This window comes from Pongo abelii, chromosome 5 (genome assembly GCF_028885655.2).
Source record: "Pongo abelii isolate AG06213 chromosome 5, NHGRI_mPonAbe1-v2.0_pri, whole genome shotgun sequence".
Lineage (NCBI taxonomy): Eukaryota > Metazoa > Chordata > Mammalia > Primates > Hominidae > Pongo > Pongo abelii.
The window spans coordinates 131,711,228-131,732,320 of NC_071990.2; the positions used below are offsets into that span (position 1 = coordinate 131,711,228).

At 40.1% G+C, this 21,093-nt stretch overlaps 1 protein-coding gene across 7 annotated transcripts in view; it reads right to left on the reverse strand.

The window, feature by feature from the left end:
- The window catches only part of SAMD3 (sterile alpha motif domain containing 3), a 218,340-nt gene that overhangs the window by 62,403 nt on the left and 134,844 nt on the right, over window positions 1-21,093 (reverse strand). For 6 of the 7 annotated variants that reach the window (XM_054558160.2, XM_054558158.2, XM_024249072.3 and 3 more), the window contains 5 exons: window positions 16,658-16,777; window positions 10,546-10,591; window positions 9,185-9,284; window positions 8,324-8,513; window positions 3,503-3,616 (listed from right to left, as the gene is read on the reverse strand). In XM_054558160.2, coding sequence (XP_054414135.1) covers window positions 3,503-3,616; window positions 8,324-8,513; window positions 9,185-9,263 — 383 coding nt within the window. In that variant the 5' untranslated portion in view covers window positions 9,264-9,284; window positions 10,546-10,591; window positions 16,658-16,777. Of the gene's footprint in view, window positions 1-3,502; window positions 3,617-8,323; window positions 8,514-9,184; window positions 9,285-10,545; window positions 10,592-15,593; window positions 15,658-16,657; window positions 16,778-21,093 lie in introns of all 7 variants that reach the window. The other variant, XM_054558159.2, reaches the window with a different exon arrangement.

The following is a 21,093-nucleotide window of genomic DNA, read 5'->3' on the forward strand; positions in this document are numbered from 1 at the left end:
CAAGAGTGGCTCCAACACTTTGGCTCACAGGGTTGGATGGTGGGAGCCAACATCTGAGATAGGACATTGGAGTGGAGAGAATCTTCTGCCCCATTTCAGCCCACAGCCCTGGATAAAGGGCAGGGCCATAGGGGAAATATTTAAAATAGACACTTCACCCTGTCTTTATGGGCCCCTCATCCCACACAGCTGATTGCCCAGGAGGGGACACCTGATTCACGCTGGGCCCATGAACAAAGCAACACTGAAAGACAGAGTCAATTGGCTGGGAGGACCCGAGCTGTTTATAGGGAGCATTTCCTTTGGAGTTGGTACTAGGGCAAGGCAGTTGTATGCCAGGTAGTTTGAGGGGAGCAGAACAGCCAGAAGTAGTATGATAAATCTATCCTTGTAGGGAGAAGCAAGGAAATGAGGCTGACTAGACAGGGAAGCAGAATGGAGACACAGACAACCTGTGAGAAAAGCAGGGACCACTTCACTGACTGGCTTTCCAGCACCTGTTTCTTCATGCTCGGGAACTTACTTGTTCTGCCCTTGGATGCTGGGAAATGCTTTTCTCACAATAAACTCCCTTTGTCTTTACTGTGAGTGGATTTTTGTTTCTTACTGCCAAATACATATTAAGGCAGGAAAGATAAGTTTACTTTTTGAAACATTAATTCTAAGGTGCGGTATGCAGAGATGGGCAGCTGGTGGTAAATAGATAGGTAAAGGGCTTAGGAGAGACTTTATGACCAGAGATAAAGATAGGGGCGTGCCACTTCTAGTTTCCAAACCCTTCTATTTCTCTCCATTTCTTGGCCAGTCCTATTTTTCTCCTCCCCCTTGCCAGGTGCTATGAAGAATGTGAGATGCCATTAAGCGTGGGGCTGTTTCTTTGATGAGCCATGTGAAAACAATTGGAATAATAACCCTGCCTAGCCAGTATCACAGGAGTATGATGAGGACCAAATGTCAGAGGGCTTAGAAAGGATAAAAGACAGCCTGGGCAACACAACGAGATCTCATTTCTACAAATCATTAGAAAATTGGCTGGGCCTGGTAGTGCACACCTGTGGGCTCAGCTACTCCAAAGGCTAAGGCGGGAGGATTTCCGGAGCCTAGAAGGTCAAGGCTGCAGTGAGCCCTGATTGCATCACTGCACTCCAGCCTGGGTGATAGAGTGAGACCCCATCTCATCAAAAAGAAAAGAAAAGAAAAGACCTACAGGTATAGAAGGTTGCATCCTCATTTGCTGTGTCAAGTAGGCAGAGAAAAGCGCCCTAAGGAAAGTAGGAATACCTCCAGGAGCAGGGCTGGAGAAATGGCTGTACACCTAGTGCCCTCTGTGCACTTCCACTATGCTTGGAACTTGGCAGGCATTATCTATTCTTAATGCTCAAAACAACACCATGAGAAAGTATCACTACTATTTCCATTTTGCAGATGAGGATACAGAGACACAGTGCTACTAGGGTAGGTAGCAATGGGGCTAATCACTGTTCTCCCCAACTCTACCCACACTTCCACAGTTATAGACATGTGGACTGGCTGCATTTAGCAGCTTCCTCTTGGAAGGGGTAGTTGAGAGCTCGTGGCTTACTACATGCACGTGGAGCCAATCACGGGAAAGTTCTAGGAATCAACCAGCACCCATGAGCGGGAAGGAGGGGAATGAAGCCACCTTGCAAATGAATTTCCACTTTCTGAATCATAGTTCAATCCAGGAAGACCAAGGCAATGGATTTTGCACCTAGGACATACCCTTCCACCTTCTTGGTCGCCACCCCAAACAAGAGTCAGTGGGACTTTAACACTGGGAGATCTTGAGGCAGTGAGGCTGTGGAGCTGGAGGTGGGGTCCAAGTTTGAAGAGAGGGAAAAAGAGCGGAGAGGAGAGCCCAGAGCCAAAGCCCATTTGCAAGAACTCCTCATCAAAGGTGCTGCTCTTCTCTGCACTCGTAGGGCTTCTGGGGCCTTGCAGGCCTGAGTCCAAGGCTGTTGCCCTCAGTCCCCTGAGCTCTCATGCTGAGGGTGGCTAGGTCCTGTGCTGAGGCAACAACAGCCCACTTGGAAAAAATAGTTAGAAATCCTTTGACTGCTCTAAATCTCGGTTGTACTCATTTACAAAAAGGAGAGAATAATGCCCACCCACCTTGCAGTACTGCTCTGTGGGCAAAATGAGCTGATAGTGTAAAGGGGTTGTGAAAACTGAAGGACCACATCCTTGCTTGGCTATTGCCCGATTATTCTTTCTGTGCAAGGTGACAGCCTCTCTTTTCAATGAACTATGTTTAAGGCATTGCATTTGCTTGTTAGTGACTGGAGGCAATATGTAATATGAGTTATGGATGCATGGATTGCCTGGGTAGGATGGCCGTGAAATGCTGTAGGACAGGGGTTCTTAACTCTCAGGCCACAGACTGGTTCATGGCCTGTTAGGAAACAAGTCACACAGCAGGAGGTGAGCAGCGGGTGAGCGAGCAAAGCTTCATCTATATTTATAGCCACTCCCCATCACTGGCATTACCACCTGAGCTCTGCCTCCTGAGAGATCAGTGGCAGCATTAGATTCTCATAGGAGTGCAAACCCTACTGTGAACTGTGCATGTGAAGGATCTAGGTTGAGCACTCCTTATGAGAATCTAATGTCTGATGATCTGTCACTGTCTCCCATCACCCCCAGATGGGTCTGTCTAGTTGCAGAAAAATAAGCTCAGGGCCCTCACTGATTCTACATTATGGTGAGTTGTATAATTATTTCATTATATATTAGAATATAATAATAGAAATAAAGCGTGCAATAAATGGAATGTGCTTGACTCATCCTAAATCCATCCCCCCAACCCCTGTCCTTGGAAAAATTGTCTACCATGAAATCAGTCCCTGGTGTCAAAAAGGTTGGGAACCGCTATTCTAGGGGATGCCGTGACCTCTGTATCACATCTTACCTATGACCATCTCAGCACCAAATCCTACGTGTGGTTCTCTAAGTCTACAGTTTTTCCTTTGTTCAGTTGTAATCCATATATTGAAATATACACTATGTAAAACCCAGTATAGGAACATAGAGAAAATGTTTACTAAAATAACTGGAATATAAAGCAAATGCTTACCTGCCTCTATCGGGAGAGTCAAGTTAAAGCAACAACTACAAAATTCAAAACAAAAACTCTGCCAAGGGATATTCTAATAGAACATTATTCATTGAATAAATTCCATCTTTGTGACTGCTGCCAATCACCTTGAAGAGTTTATGACAGAGAAATCCTCTTTTTCCTTAAGAATGTATACTTGAAAGATGTATACTATCATTCTAAAACTTCACTTTTCCAACACAAAAACCAGAAAATTTAATCTTCATCTTTTACCAAATATCTTTATCGCTGGATAAAAATATATTCCCTTCCAGGAAAACAAAAAGTTTCAAATTAGAAATACATCTAAATATATGAAACCTTATCAAAAAGAAATAGAGAAGAATGTTATTTGGCTTTAAACTGTCTTAAAGTTGGTACCCCCACCTCTGTTTCAATACTCTTTGGTCAATTAGTCCATTATCAAGGTTTTCAGCTGGATAGAAAGATGGCATCTGCTCCCCATGGCTGGCTGGACTGGAGGACTCTTCATCCCTGTAACTAAGAAAGAAGTGGTGGGTCAGGCACTATTCAAGAGATGATATGACCATTGATCTCACAGCAGCTCTGAGGGTAGCACCAGCCCAGAGTAAACATCATGGTCTGTGTCCACTTCCCAGTTCCACATTAGACCCAAGACTAAGAGAATGGAAAGAAGGCCCCTCTGGCGTCATCTAATTCAGTGGTTCCTACGTGCCAGCAGGCAGACTGATGCCAGTTCATAATGCTGTTTTCACCAATCTATCCTATTTTTAAATGGCATTAAGACAATACCTTCCTTTATGAAATGATGGTGATCGTAGAATGTATCTTTTTTAGCTAATATTCTTGTTGGCAAAATTAAATGGTAAACTCTGCCAGATCCCTACTCTGCTCTCTGCCATTTTGGGAGACATTTTATTATCTGTGAAACCTCAGGATCTTAGAAACATACTCCGCTAGCTCCCTTATTTTCCAAGTAATGCGACTGAAGCCTAGAAGGCAAAGCAACTCCTGGTGAGCTACTCAGTAGCAGTGCCAGGATTTGAACTCAGTTTTTCACCTTCCTGACCAATGATTTTTCTACCAGTTTCAACAAGAACAACAACAAAAAGCAACTGCAAATATGCCCACCTATTTCACATCCCCATCATTTGCTGAGGTATCAACAGGATACTAAATAGCCTGCCCAGATGTGGCCTACGCATCCTTTTCAAAATAACATGCCAGGCTGGGTGTGGTGGCTCAACATCTGTAATCCCAGCATTTTGGGAGGCCGAGGCGGGTGGATCACCTGAGGTCAGGAGTTTGAGGCCAGCCCGGCCAACATGACAAAAGCCTGTCTCTACTGAAAACACAAAAATTAGCTGGACGTGGTAGCAGGTGCCTGTAATCTCAGCTACTTGGGAGACTGAGGCGGGAGAATCACTTGAACCTGGGAGGCAGAGGTTGCAGTGAGCTGAGATCATGCCATTGCACTCCAGCCTGGGCGACAAGAGTGAAACTCCATCAAAAAAAAAAAATGCCAGGTATAAACCAAAAATAAAATTCTAAGGCCGCCAACCATTTGAATGGACTCCTCCTCTCAGCTAAAGGCATTCCAAAATTAACCTGAAAAACTAATTCAGGCCATGATGGGAAGGGAAGGTTGAACATGCCTCATTATACCCTCCTCCCTTTTAGAATTCCGGAAAAGGTGACCAGCATTAACATCAACACAGACCTTAAGTCTAATAAGAAACATTTACGGGCAAGGCATGGTAGCTCACACCTGTAATCCCAGCACTTTGGGAGGCCGAGGCAGGTGGATCATGAGGTCAGGAGATTAAGACCATCCTGGCTAATATGGTGAAACCCTGTCTCTACTAAAAATACAAAAAATTAGCCGGGCATGGTGGCATGTGCCTATAGTCCCAGCTACTCAGGAGGCTGAGGCAGGAGAATTGCTTGAACCGGGGAGGCAGAGGTTGCAGTGAGCCGAGACAGCACCACTGTATTCCTGCCTGGGTGACAAAGCAAGACTCCATCTCAAACAAAAAAGAGAAACATTTATGATCTATTCTCTCTGAAGCCTGCTACCTGGAGGCTTCATCCGCATGAGAAAATCTTAGTCGCCACAACCCCTTATCATAACCCAGACATTCCTTTCTATTGATAATAATTCTTTCAATCAATTGCCAATCAGATTTTTTTTTTTTTTTTTTTGAGACAGAGTCTCACTCTGTCACCTAGGCTGGAGTGCAGTGGTACGATCTTAGCTCACTGCAACTTCTGCCTCCCAGGTTCAAGCAATTCTCCTGCCTCAGCCTCCCGAGTAGCTAGGATTATAGGCACCCGCCACTAGGCCTGGCTAATGTTTGTATTTTTAGTAGAGATGGGGTTTTACCATGTTGGTCAGGCTGATCTCAAACTCCTGACCTCAACTGATCTGCCCGCCTTGGCCTCCCAAAGTGCTGCCATTACAGGCATAACCCACCACGCCAAGCTGCCAATCAGAAAAATTTAAAATCTACCTGTGACCTAGAAGCCCCAGCTTTGAGTTGTCCTGCCCTTCCAGTTCAAACCAATGTAAATCTTACACTGATTGATGTCTTATGTCTCCCTAAAATGTATAAAAGCAAGCTGTACCTGACTACATTGGACACATGTCATCAGGACCTCCTGAAGCTGTGTCATGGACGGATCCTTAACCTTAGCAAAATAAACTTTCTAAATTGATTGAGACCTGTCTCACAGACTTTTGGGTTCACACAGGCAACCACTAGCCATTAAAGGGAATCTGTACTCAAATGGAAACCTATCTGCTATCTCAGATCTAGAATGCCATCACAGACTCTTTAGAAGGGACCTAAGGTAACACTTATTCTACCTACTTCATTTTACAGTTGAAGAAGCTAAAACTAAAAGGGGTCAGACAAATTTCCAAGGCTAGATGAGGGGCTAATATCATAACAGAGGGTTAAAATCAGGCGTCTTGATAGCTAGCTTCAGGGTTCTTCCGTACACCAACTTTCCTATCTTTTTAAAATACCCTCTAAGGGGGTTTAATTAAACAGCATATTCTCATGCCTCTTTCTACTATCATTCTCACTTGATGATTGTCAAGTGACAATATAATAAATACATTTGACAATAAGCAAATACAACCAACAAGGATTTTAATCAAATATAAAGCAATAAGTATTCTCTTCTCACATGCAATTGTAATTCTGCACCAGAATAATTTAATCTAAATACAAGATAAACAAATCCCTAAGGTGAGTCAGCTGCTTATGGGTACAGTGCAAAGTCCCCACTCATAAACCCCCAGACAAACAGTGGTCCCAGTCTTGGCCATGTTGGAAACTAGTTAACCCAATTAACAAAGTTTCATACTTAACACAGGACTATTTTAGTCTAGGAGAAAAAGGACAGATTTGCTCAAAGACCGTGATACTCCTAACATCAGTGTGAATTAAAGAGGAGGTAAGTACCATATTACTTTTCACAATGTACGGATGAAGAAATGAGAATGCCAACATTTAATATAATCAATCCAAGTCAGTAGCAGAACCAGGAAGGAAGCCCAGGTTTCCTGGCAGTCCAACCAGTTCTCTTTTACTTGAGAACATTATAAACTGATTTGCAGTGGAAACAAGACTGCCTGTTTTCTTCTAAGCTGTGCCTAAGGCAATTTCAAGATTCCACTCAATGGAAGAGAACTTCCAGCTCAAAAGTCCTACTCATCCCAAAATGCAAGGAAATTACTTCGATCTCTCTTTCAGGTTTCTATCCTTCCTTTGCTGGGAAGGAGTAAAAGCTTGCAATGGGAACTTCATCAAAAGTTACATGTTCAAGAGTGTCCTCTTTTACATAGCTATGCCAAAACAATGTTTAGAAATCCTTCAAATAAATCGGTTAGGGGCCGGGTGAAGCAGCTCTTGCCTGTAATCCCAGCGCTTTAGGAGGCTGAGGTGGGAGGATGGCTTGAGGCCAGGAGTTGGAGACCAGCCTGGGCAACATAGTGAAACCACCATTTGTTTAAAAAATAAAAATAAAAATAAATTAGCCAGGCATGGTGTTGAGTGCCTGTAATCCCAACTACTTGGGAGGCAGAAGCAGGAGGATTGCTTGAGCCCAGGAATTCGAAGCTGCAGTGAGCTATGATCCTGCCACAGCACTCCAGCCTGGGGGTCAGACTGAGACCCATCTCTAAAAAACACAAAAAGCTTTTTTTAAAAAAAATCAATTAGTAGAATTTCCATTCCAGCTCTATACCATCCCTTCAAGGCCACCTATTCCCCTCCATGTCCCAAATATTCAAATATTCTAGAAATAAACTTGCTTATGTCAGGTCTCTACCATTATATTATTTATCAAGGAGAAAGAGAAATCTCTATTATTACCACTCTAATCTCAAAAAATTAAAGTAAAAACATAGAATAGATTTTATCAATCATCAAAGTCTTTAAAATTTATTTAATCTTAGAAACCCTTCAAAAAAATCTTGAAAATGGAAAAATCAAATCAGAATGGCCGAAATGATCCCAGGGCATAGATGGATGTGTAAAATGAAATTTTTAATCTTATAAATCCTGTTTATCATGTCTTTTCATTGCAGAAGTCAGTGATTAAAAAACAAACAAAACCGTCCCCAAACTTCAGAGCTTTTATCTGCCACCACCAATTTTTCTACATAATTTTTTGGGGTGTTTCATTGTGTTCATTATTAAAAGGACACTCTTAAAAAGTTAGAAAACTCTTGTGACAATAACGTGTTTAGCAAATTACATTGTAAAGGCATCTAGAGAAGAGTATAAATTCATTACTCTAAGAAATCCTAGGAAAATAAATAAATAGATTAATAAATAAATAGTTTTGGGAAAAGCAAAGAAGCAATCAAGATGCCTTTCCCAAACTCTGATTTTAAAACCAGAGCTTCAGGATCCCCTTTCTCCTTGTGTTACATATCTATTTCACCTGCTTGTTCCACAGCATTTTATATAGAAACTCCTTGCTAATAGGACTTCCCTAATGATTGGAATCAGTGTTTAAAAAATGGTGAATAAAAACGTTTCCTGATTCTTAAAATTTTACAGTGCCCTTTGCTCAAATATTCGAAATACTGTACATACAATCTAGCTGAAAACGGTCACAGTTTTCAGAGGGCTTTAAACCCAAACGTCATGCTCTAGCCATCATTGGGAAAGCTTGGGAAAAAAAAATAAGGCCATTTATGAACATACTCACTCTCGAGCTGCTTCTGTTTGCATGACCAGGGCTGCCTCTTTGGGGTTTTCTGGGGACTTCAGTCCTTGAGTGTTCTGCTTGTATTTTTTAATTAAATTCATCAGAACAGCCTGGTGCCCAATTTTCTTTACCAGTTGCTGAACCATCCGATCATTAAGTGCAAGAAGAGCGGCCCCACTTACTTCTTCCTCTGGGAAAAAGAAAAAAAGTTAGTTTCTACATGACTTTCCGACAAAACACAGGCATTCTGAAGAGGCAAAATTACCTCTAGTGATAAAAGGATCATCTAAACTTGTCCCCTGCCATTATAAATTTATCCATATTTTTGACAAAGATAAAACTCCAATGTTGCATAATTCCAAATCAATGCCTACTCCTAAGAAAGTACCAGAACATGGAATCACAATAAAAACTTATTATTTCCACATTAACACCCTTCTCATTCTAATTCTCTCTAACTGGTATTGTTTTTGTAAGGAAAAAAAATCTTAGGAAATTATTCTTCGTAATAGCTCCTAGCCGGTATTCAACCTTATAAACCCAACACTACACAAAATACATACTGTATTACTTAAGAACAAAAGCAATATTAAATGCATATATCAAATATGTATTTTAAGTGACCCGTAAGACTTTATTTTATTTGAGTTCTTGAAATATTATATTCTCTTGTGGACGTTACTTTCAAGTGGAAACTCTGCTACAGTCCATAAAGAAATGAAAAGTTCTCTACTGCGGCAATGCCACATCCACATTTACATGCACACAGACATTTGGCAACAAAAGTAATTTTCAGTAACAGAGGACATCAGAATATCTAGGTTGCTCAATTAAAATTTTTGGAAAGCATAAACAACTCACCTTGAAATCTATGAACTAGCTCTCCTAAATTTTTCTCCACCAACCAACTGCAGACCTGCTCAACTGACCAGGTTTCCATTGCTGTCTCCTGTAAATACACCTGTAGAGCAAAAGGTCAGAGAATTCTCCAGCTTTTCTTTCTGATTGTGCCTTAATTTTTTTTAACAGTCAGCCCCTTCCTTTGCTAGACTCCTTTATACTCTCAATGTTAAGCTTTTTTAAAATTACTATTTTTACAATGTACATTTAAAAATTGCTAACAAAACACACACTCACTTTAAAAATAAAGACCTGATTTAAACCTATTTCCTAGTATTTCATTTCTCAAATTTCTTCACCTTCTCCTACTTTTTTTCCACAGGCATCCCTAAGCTTTACTAACAGACAGCCAGAGACATACAATGGTACCCAATCCTGTACCATTAACACCCAGGTTTCTTCACAAAGAAAAGAAAGGTGTGAAATTCACCACTACCAGGCTCCTCAGGAAGTGGTTGACATTTACAGAAGGGGTGAGCAGGGGAGGAAGGGAGGAAGGATCAGATAAAAGCCTGACAGAGATACTTAGTAAACCGAGACTGGTTAACCCCTTGCTTGTCCTAGCTAGGAGAAGGAGATTGTAACTTGCTGCTTCTCATTGTTTTCCTTTAGCAAGGAGAGGAAGTAGGGCCCAAATTTCTCAGGAGAATCTGAATATTTCTGTCCTTCCTTCCAATACAATTCTTACATATCCCTCTGAGTTCTAGAACTTTACTGGACACTGTTATGATTGGTAAGATAACTAGGATAAACTACCACACTGATTGAAAACTTTTTACTTAATTGGGTAGATTCAAAATTGGAAAATAATTATTTATGTTAATAATTATTGTGAAAGAAGCATAGGCAAAGTTTGCAAGATATATTCTTTAACTATTTCAGTTATTTTTGCATGCCACTTGTCTCCAACCACTTAGAAAACTTAAAACTATTTCCCTAAGGAAGCTTATTCCTTGTTTTTGTAATTCAATCCAAAGGACCTCTGATGGACTTGGAGACAGGGTGGGGTGGGGGGGCACTGAAATAAATTTAAAACGTTTTAACCTTTTATCTTTACTTGGCAATTTCAAATCTCAATCTAAATGATATAGATTTACTTGTACATTAAGATACTGACTATTCTATAAAGACCAAGGAAAAAGCTACTCTTGGAGAAATGGAATCATTAGGAAAGATTAAAATGGTTGTTAGTCGTGAATTTAAATTTTATTGATGGAAGTTTTAAATGGAACTATTGTTGTATTTTTCATTTTTGTATATTTAAATAAGTTACAATTACCAACATCATAGTTAGAATAGTGGAAAAGGGGAAACAGGTTTACCTTGCATATGTGACAAGCTGGAAAGATAGTCTTCAAGAATCATTTCCTAGAAAACAAGTAGACTTCAAAGTATTAAGCCCCATAATCATAAGTATTCACAAACACCAACTTGAAAAATTGAAAACAAGGGTTAAATATAGAAGAACATCTTTCTGAATTTCAGCAGTGGATTTAATTTGCTATGACAAACAGTAGCCATAGAACTCCTCCCCAGGCTAAGCAGCAATAGCAGGGTGTGAAAAGTCATTATTTGCGAGACTCTGGTGTAAATTAAAAATCACACCTTTCTGTCACACTTCTGGCTTCCTTGCGAAGATTAGGACTTAGTGAAAAAATAGAAAATAAAGAGAAAATAAAACAATTCTTTAAACTCGAAGATAAAAAGGTATGCAGAGCAGAAGATCTGCCTTGTAGTCATCGATGGATAAAAGGAAATTTGAAGATAAAATGAGTACTTGGAAATGATCACGTATTTTTAAATTTGCAGATTTTTACCACAATTCTACTTCTGGGAAAAACAAAACAGGTTAAATTGTAACATCATACAAACATAATAAAATAAAAAGGCATATAGTTTTTGCCTAGTAGCTTTTCTGGAGAGTTAATAAAACAATATCACTGGCTAGACAATGTAACATCTTTGAGTAGTAACTTTACAACTTCTTCTCACATAAATAATGGATATATTATTTATGATCTTCTACACCATGAAGGCATAAACTATATATCAAATGAGAAAAGATATATCTGGTAGCTTTATTCTGAGCTTCAGAAACATCTGAAAATATTTCAAAATGTGAAGGCAAGCATTATCTCTAAATAGTTGAAGGCACAATAATTTTTAAGAAGAATTAATAATACATTATGTATGAATGCTCCTGCTAAACCATTCTCATTATTTGATTGAATTATAAATCAAGAAAATAAATTTGTATTAAATATTAAAGGGCTTCATCTAACTAAAGCCAAGAAGAGGTAAGACTTCAGCTAAAGCAGCCTAAATATGGGCAAGCTTTATTTAATAAATTTGTTAAAACTACAAAGGAAGATAATAGGGTCACCTGCTGTGAACGTGATTTATAATCTTCAAGTGACAATCTAACATATAAAACATCAGATAAAACATACAAAACATTCAACCACAAAAGAGCACTTTTTAAGAAAATGTGAAAACTTTTTGTCATCTTTCTTTCTATTTGCATTTTTAGCTTTATTCCTCTGAAGTCCAAAAGCTGAGACAACAAAAGATTCCTAAAAGTTTTGCTGGCAGCATATGCCCTCTTCTGGATCAATACCTCATTCTGCCCTGAGAAAAAGTATCTCCTACCGTGGCTGAACTTGAAGGGACAAACCATTTATCACAAATCAGTTCCAGGCCGGGCGTGTAAAAAAGAAGGAAAATTGAGGTACAAAAATAAGGATGTGGCTGTCACATAAAACAAGGTCTGGGCAATTCTCTTGGGTAGCAGTCTCGCTACCATGGGAGGAGATAGTGTTGTAGGACTCTCTCTTTAGTTCAGCTAAGAGCTGGGTTCTTGTCACACAGCCGTGAAATATTAGGCTCACAGACACTTTGAAGGGTCAGAAAAATGGAATTTATTAGGCGAAAAGGAAAAAAAGTAGAAACAGTGGCTCTCAGCAGAGCGAGAGTCCTGCTAGTAGTATATGCTGCTCGCCTCACAGATTGAATTCCAAGTTCCCACACCAGAATAAGAGGGGCCAGGTCCTCCTCGCTGCAGACCGCGTGAACTTCCGTGGCTCCACCCCATTCTCTCAGTGCGCAGGCTGTCGGAGGTTCTCCGGGGATCTCTTTATACTCAGGTGTCTCAATAGCAGCATGGTGTTCCAATGGAACATAACATCTCATCCACTATGGCCTGATGATATTCTTCCAACCATCACCAGACCACATGAAATAAAAACTGAAATATTCAACTCAAATACTTTGCATATGTTAGTCACCAAGATGTTTACTGCCTAGATAGATAGCCCAAAGCGGGGTGGATGATGATACACTAAAGAAGTTAGAAGCCTTACTAAGAAGATATGATACACAGATAAGCAGAATATGATATACAGCCAATCATGGTGGATGCTTTAGAAAGCACTCTGGGGCTGGATTTTCCCACAGTGTCCTGGAAGTGAATGGATCTTGATTTGGAACCTAAATACTGGACATAGTTTAGATAGCAAAGAAGCTGGAGAAAGCAGGATCAATATAACGAACTCAAAGTAAAAAACCAGAAATAAACGAGTCATGTTTTGGAACCTCAGGGAGGACCATGCTGCCTGGAATAGGAACCACATGGTAAGCAACCACAGGAGACAGGGTCTGAAGATCGCAGAAAGGCTTAGAATGTTAAGAGTTTATAGATATGCTTAAGCTTGGGAGAGTCACTGAACTGAAAGTATGTTCTATGCTTTGGAAAGGTTATTTAGGCAGCTGAGTCAAATAAATGACAGAAAAGCATTCTTTCTTGAAGCAAATTGTGTATGAGATGCAAGGGCTTAGCCTTTACTAAACATTCATAAGTGCACTAGTTTTCCTTCGTTTTAGGAAACATAGATATTTAGAACAAAACTATTAATTTTTTTCATACATCATGGTCTGAAAGGGAGTGACATCTACAAAGCTAGCAGACACCAAGCAGGTGAAACACACCAAAAGGGGCTGTCTCTATCCATTATGCTAAACCATATGAAACAGCCATCTTTTTTTTAATTATAAGGATTTATTTTTATTTTATTTTTTTTAAATTTTTATTTCCATAGGTTATTGGGGAACAGGTGGTGTTTGGTTACCTGTGTAAGTTCTTTAGTGGTGGTTTGTGAGATTTTGGTGCACACGTCACTGGAGCAGTATTCACTGCACCAAATTTGTAGTCTTTTGTCCCTCACCCTTTTCCCCACCTTTTCCCGAGTCCCCAGAGTCCATTGTGTCATTCCTATGCCTTTTCATCCTCATAGCTTAGCTCCCACTTATGAGTGACAACATATGATATTTGGTTTTCCATTCCTGAGTTACTTCACTTAGAATAATAGTCTCCAGTCTCATCCAGGTCACTGCAAATGCCATTAATTCATTCCTTTTTATGGTTGAGTAGTATTCTATCGTATATATACCGCAGTTTCTTTATCTACTTGTTGATTGATGGGGTTTGGGGTTGGTTCCACATTTTTGCAATTGAGAACTGTGCTGAAACAGCCGTTTTTGTACATACAAGAATTCAAGATCAGTAATTTCCTATGGCTTAAGTTATTAAAATCTTACTTTTATAAAAATTAGTGTCTCCATTGGTTCTTTTTATCTAGCAAGACTTATCAGAGTTGTCTGTAATTCACAACACCTCCAATAAATTTGAAGGAAAAAGTGGTGAGCACAGTCATAGTAACTTCAATTTCATATTTTTACATTTTTTTTCTTTTTCCTTTTTTTTTGAGATGGAGTCTCGCTCTGTCGTCCAGGCTGGAGTGCAGTGGCACGATCTTGGCTCATTGCAACCTCCACCTCCCGGATTCAAGCCTTTCTTTTGCCTCAGCCTCCTGAGTAGCTGGGATTACAGGCGCATGCCATCATGCCAGGCTAATTTTTGTGTATTTAGTGGAAATGGGGTTTCACCATGTTGGCCAGGTTGGTCTCGAACTGCTGACCTTGTGATCCACCCGCCTTGGCCTCCCAAAGTGCTGGGATTACAGGCGTGAGGCACTAGCCTGACCAAATTTTACATTTTCAAAGAAACTAAAGAGCCACTTATCTGGGAGGTTTAGTTAAATTAATGAACAAAAATAGCAATGAGCCAGAGTCCCAGAACTTTGGAACTTTTGAGTCACAAACACCCTGGTGTTTTGGCCTTTGAGTCAAACTTACGGTTTATCCCTGCTTCTGCCTCGTTGAAAGCCAAAGCTTATGGTTCAGCAACACAGATTACAATCCTGCCAGAGATGGTAACTGTGAACTGTGCTATTGAATTTTATCAAAAGCTGGATGTGTGACTGAGAAGTCTTGATAGTTTGAAGATGTCATTTCCCTCAGAATTAATTTATAAATTCCAATTAATATACATACGTAGTTATATGTTTTACTTACTGTGAGGCTAGTTTTCATGTGGAAGAATAAATAGGTAAAAAGAACGAAAAATGCTTGACAAAAGGACTTGCACTTCCAGATGTTAAAAAGTGTTATGCTATTAACAGCATGGTACTGGAGGAAAAGAGAACAGATATTGAAACAGAATAGAAACTTAGAAACAGAAATATTCATATGGAAGTACTGAAAATATCTTTTTTTTTGGTAGTCTCGCTCTGTCGCCCAGGCTGGAATGCAGTGGCGCGATCTCGGCTCACTGCAAGCTCTGTCTCCCAGGTTCATGCCATTCTCCTGCCTCAGCCTCCCGAGTAGCTGGGACTACAGGTGCCCGCCACCACGCCCGGCTAATTTTTTTGTATTTTTAGTAGAGATGGGGTTTCACTGTGTTAGCCAGGATGGTCTCGATCTCCTGACCTTGTGATCTGCCCACCTTGGCCTCCCAAAGTGCTGGGATTACAGGCATGAGCCACCACGCCCGGCCAGTGAAAAGATCTTTAAAATTGGTGACAAAGAAGGGATTAGTCAATATATTTTGTTGGGATAATGCCTCATAACACCTACACAATAAATTCCTCAGATAAGTTAAATATGTAAATATGAAAAATTAAAAAAGTTTAAAATAATCTAAGATTACATAATAGAAATAAAGTATTGATAGATTTAACTAAAAAGGAAAAACGCATGTGTACACATATATATTACAGTGGACCATGGAACGACACAGGGGTTGGGACTGTGTCGCTGACTCCACTACGCAGTTGAAAATTTGCATGTAACTTTTGACTACCCCCAAACTTAACTACTAACAGCCAACTATTGATCAGAATCTTAACTGATAATATACACATTTAACACATATTTTGTATGTTATATGTATTATATACAGTACTGTTACAATAAAATGAGTTAGAGAAAAGAAAATGTTATAAAGCAAATAACAAGGAAGAGAAAACATATTTACTATTTATTATGTGGAAGTAGATCATCATAAAGTTCTTCATACTCATTGTCTCGAGGTGAGTAGGCTGAGGAGGAGGAGGAGGAAGAGGAGAGTTGGTCTTGCTGTCTCAGGGGTGGCAGACGCAGAAGAAAATGTGCATGTAAGTGGACCTGAGAGGTTCCAACACTTGTTGTTCAAGGGTCAACTCTATAATTCATAAAACCAACTAAAAAATTAATATACCAGTAGAAAAAAATAGGAATAGGTAACTCTTGAACAAAATTTTAAACCAGTATCTGAAAAATCTACATTATTTGTAATAAAAATAATTAAATACCATCTTCATTTATTCCATTGGAAAATGTGAAAATTAGCAAGAGTGCAAGGTCAAATGTTCTGTTACACACTGCTAAGGGGAGTATAAAGTGGCACAGCTTGCCCTGTCATATTATTCCCATTTTATAGATGGAAGTCCTGGAGTTTACAGGGTAACTTGCCTAAGGTTCCTTTGCTTGTAAAGGTAAAAGTGATTTGAATCCAATCTATCCAACTTTAAAGGGTACTAATGCAAGCCAAAAACATTAAAAATATTTCTACATTCTGACCCCAAAAGAGCATTTCTAAGAATGTGCCTAAAGACATTAACAGAAATGAACACAAAGGTGTGCCATAGCAAAGGTCAGAATAGCAAAGAAATTGGACAGACAAAATTTCCAGCAATAGGAATTGGCCAATTAATGACAGTATTTTATATTTAAAATAAAATACTATGTAGTATCTAAAAATTGTATCTAGAAAAATACAATGTAGAGAGAAACAGTCATGGATATGGTTAACTGAAAATAGATTTAAAATAGTATGATTCAGTTTTGTGGAAAGAATAAAATAAAAGTAGAATGAAATGCTTGGTTACACAAAGACTGGGAAAGCATGTACTAGAAGGCAGAAGTGGCAATCTCTGTTTGGAGGAATTAATGTTTTTGGTTTGTAATCTGCTACTTTTAAATTTTTCTCAATGAAAGAATTTTATCTTCATATCAGAAAAGTTAGAGTTTTATAGAGAGAAGGTAAAAAGTGATATTTACAGATTATTGCTGGAGAGGCTTTTGGTCCATCTCTTCCAGATGAGAAGATCAAAGGAGAGAGCACCCCTCCTCCCCAGGCAAATCCGATCAGTGGATGTGGTTCTGGTTCCTTTGTTTTATCTGAAAAATGGAAGATATCACCTAAAAATCTGGAATCTTGGTTTCTCTTGAAAAATCAAAAGTTCTGGTGATACTGGGTTCATATTTCTGAATGGCAGCAACTGAGTAGTGGCTGCCCCATTGAAAGACAGCAAGACTGGGAGCCTCACAGTACACAGGAAGCATAAGTTAAGTTTGAAACAGGATGGAACTCAGACAGCTAACGTTTGCACCTCTCAAAGGAAGAAGATTCTGACAAGTGTGACAAATACCCACGTTTGTACATATATGTTTACAATAACATATCTTTGACTACATTTAATTCTTCCTTAGTCACCTTTGTTAAGCTCCTAGAAGAAATAACACTAACCAGAAAAAAAATTTGCTGTATCAATCTTAAGGCAGATATAATAATAATGTATTAGAATTTAAACACTGAATTCAAAGTCAAGGACTCAAAGCTTTGTATCTCAGAAGGTTCTAGTGTCTTGAGGCTTCATTTTCTTTGTAGCTACATCATTGAACTAAAATGCACAAACCTTTATTTAGCAGAGACATTGGCTGAATGTAATTCCTGTTACATAGCTCAGTGTGTACGTGATAGTACAGGTGACAGCTGAACGTTTTATAGCTCTGAGCAGTGGCAAGAACTTACATTATTAAAATATTACAGCTATTAAACTATTTTTTTGGAGCTACTCATTTGTTAGAACACATGAAAGATGATTTCTGTATCCACCTATATTGCTCAGCTGGTAGAGTCAAGCTGGGCTCTCTTAATCTGTTACACTAAGTGCTGGTCTGACTTTGTAGACCTCTTCAGGAAGAAGAGGACACAAGGTAGTGGATCTCACTACCTTGGATCTCACACACTAATTCAGTGTGACTCAAAGTGAAACTTGGAAACACCCTTGCAGGGCATGCGATGAGTGTGACTCGCTTCTTCGGTGCCCTGCAGCTCAAACCCCTAGAGGGAGCATGCAGATGGGCAGGTCATGGGGAGCGCGGGCTCCGAACCCACGGCAGCACCTAGGGTTGAGTGTTTATGGCTCCCAAAGCCCCAGTGGGAGTGTGTTACAGTGCAGTCTTTCAGCTTAGCCATCCGCAGGTGGCTTGTGTTAATCAGCTCAGTTAGATCCTCTGCCTTATCGCAAGGACAGAGGGCTTTCTGTATCCCAAGGTTCTTGCCTTAATGTACCAGAAAAATTGAATCACATGTGGGCTTGGAGAATGAGTGCACGATTTTATTGAACGGTGGAAGTAGCTCTCAGCAGATGGATGGGATCCACAAGGGGAATGGAATGGGAAGGCGGTCTTCCCCTGGAGTCAGGCCGCTCAGTGGCCTGACTCTCCTCCAACCACCCTCAGCCAAATTCTACGTGGTCCACATCGTACTGCTGTCGATGGCCTGCCAGTCTGTCAGTGTATTCTGCCAGTGTGTTCCTCTTGACATCCAGCCGCTTGCGTCTGTGCCCGCTAGGGTCTCAGGGTTTTTATAGGCACAGGATGGGGGTGTGGCGGGCCAGGGTGATTTTCGAAAATGCAACATTTGGGCATGAAAACAGGAGTGCCTGTCCTCACTCACGTCCATGGGTACAGACCTGAGAGTGGAGCCCTAGCCAGGAACCCCACTCTTCTCTACCCAGCATTTCCCTGCCTGCCTCCCATATCAAAAGCACAGATGGGAGGTGTGGAGACAAAAAAAGGCATAGGACCCTGTGTTTCTCATGAGTGACAAATGCTCATGCTTCTGCCAGTCCTAGGTTCATGTGAGGACAGGCCAGAATGTTTAAACTTTTGTTTATACAAAAGCACTCTATTTATTTATTATTATTATTATTATTTTTTGAGATGGAGTCTCCCTTTGTCACCCAGGCTGGAGTGCAGTGGCACAATCTCAGCTCACTGCAACTTCCACCTCCTGTGTTTAAGCAATTCTCCTGCCTCAGCCTCCTGAGTAGCTGGGACTACAGGCACGTGCCACCACGCCCAGCTAAGTTTTTGTATTTTTGGTAGAGACGGGGTTTCACTGTGTTAGACAGGATGGTCTCCATCTCCTGACCTCATGATCCGCCCGCCTCAGCCTCCCAAAGTGCTGGGATTACAGGCATGAGTCACCATGCCCAGCCCGAAGCACTGTTTTTAGAGTTGGCCCAAAAGGTAAAATTCATTCCAATTGGTAGGCTATAGTCCATTATTAAATATGAGTCTGTGTGTTTGAATTTATGTGTATGTATGTGTGTTGTGTGTGTGTCTGTGTGTGTGTTAGAGAGAGATAAAGAGAGACAGACAGAGACAGAGAGCAGTATTGAGCAAGAGAGTGAGTGAGCATGGGGAGGAAAGTAAGGAGGAGAGGAAAAGGTTATGTGAATGATAACAAGTAAAAAATAATGTTACCAAAACACCAGGGGTTCAGTTTAGGTCCTGCTATTTGCTGCACAGAAAGCCAATGACTGAGACAACAGGTATTGCCAAGGAAGACGGCTTTAATCAGGTGCTGCAGTCCAGGAGATGGGAGCTCAGTCTCAAATCCATCTTCCTGATCAACTAAAATTAGAGGTTTATATAGCAGAGAAGAAATGTTAAATATGTATGGGAAAACAGGAATGTGGAAGGAGTAAGGGAGCAATTACAATGAATGAGAGGCTGGTATCTCATTGTCTGGATCTGGTGAGTTTCAAGCTATAAAACCAGAAGGGTTAATTTCTATGTTTAAGAAAAACTGTCTATGGGACTACTGGATCAGTTTCAGTAAGATAGGCATATTAGAAATAAAGACTGTAAGGATTATAATAACATATAGCTTTCCTCTTTAGATTGTTCCACGGTAAACTTATTTTTAAAAATCCTTACATTCCAATCTTAACTGCTGCCTACTCACTTCTACCATTCTTTGATTACATTTGGGAACAAATGTGGCACACTAAGATAAAGGTGAGAGTAGTTGGAAGAAGAGGAAAAAAATTTATTCATATATTAGGTCATCCAAAAAGCTTAAGATATGAGAACAGTCAGTATTTCTATAACCAGGCCAAAAACTAACTTGTCATTTCAAACTCCTTGGCATTTGGAAGCTTGAAAAATTCTTGCCTTGGCACTTATTCCTGGTAAAGTGCTAAGGAGAGATGCCTAAGGAAATTGAGGGGTCAGCCTGATGTTGGCTTAATCCTGACTCCATTGTCTTTTGATCACATCACCTTTCTTATCTAATTGATTTGATCACTTGTTGAGTTATCTCATCCAGTTGTTCTCTTCCTGGTACAGTTTTCTATCCACTGTTGCAGAAGTATCTGCGGTAATTCACGACAGCACCGGTTTTCCCAGGAAGGGGTATTAGTGAAGCTGTCATTCTGCCTTTCTGGAGGGCCTGATAGGCAGACTGGAGCTTGAGGTGTTATTGAAGGGTGCAGAGGTTGCTGCTGATCCCCTGTGTTTCTCTCTGTTGAACTCAGAATTCAGAATTTTATTTTTAAAAATGTATTTTCCAACTTACCTAATATAAGAGCAAGGGGTGTACTTCATGAAAATATTGATTCCTAAGCCCTTTCTTAGAAGATTCTGATTCAGGTGGGTGGAGTGAGTTCCTATAGTATTTCTAATCATTGCCATTGATTCTTATGATCAGCCAAGTTTGAGGAGAAATTGAAAGATTTATTATGATTTATTTCCAATGTACAGAGCCCTATAGGTCAAAGTTCGCACACCATCCCCAAATGTCATTATGCACAAATTATACCTTTGAGAAATTTGTATAACACTTTATAAAAATAATTATGAGGGGCCGGGCACCATGGCTCACGCCTGTAACCCCAGCACTTTGGGAGGCCGAGGCAGGCAGATAACCTGAGGTCAGGAGTTCAAGACCAGCCTGGCCAACATGGTGAAACTCCGCCTCTACTAAAAATAAGCTGGGCATGGTGGCGGGCGCCTGTAATCCCACCTACTGTCAGTGTAGCTTTTCTGTAGGCAGGAGAATCGCTTGAACCTGGGAAGCGGAGGTTGCAGTGAGCCGAGATCATGCCATTGCACTCCAGCCTGGGCGATAAGAGCGAAACTTCATCTCAAAAAAAAAAAAAATTATTTACATCACTGAAATTAAAGTAGTAACATTGCGTTTACAAGGATTTTTCATAAAGCTAAGGATGTACAATAAATACAGTAATCTGATATTTTTTACATTTAAATAAATTGTGCAAAATATACATAATGTAAAGTTTACCGTCTTAACCCTTTTTGAGGGTACAATTCAGTGACAATAAGTATATTCACATTATTGTGCAACCATCACTATTATCCACTTCCAGAACATTTTCATCATCCCCAAAATGAAACTCTGT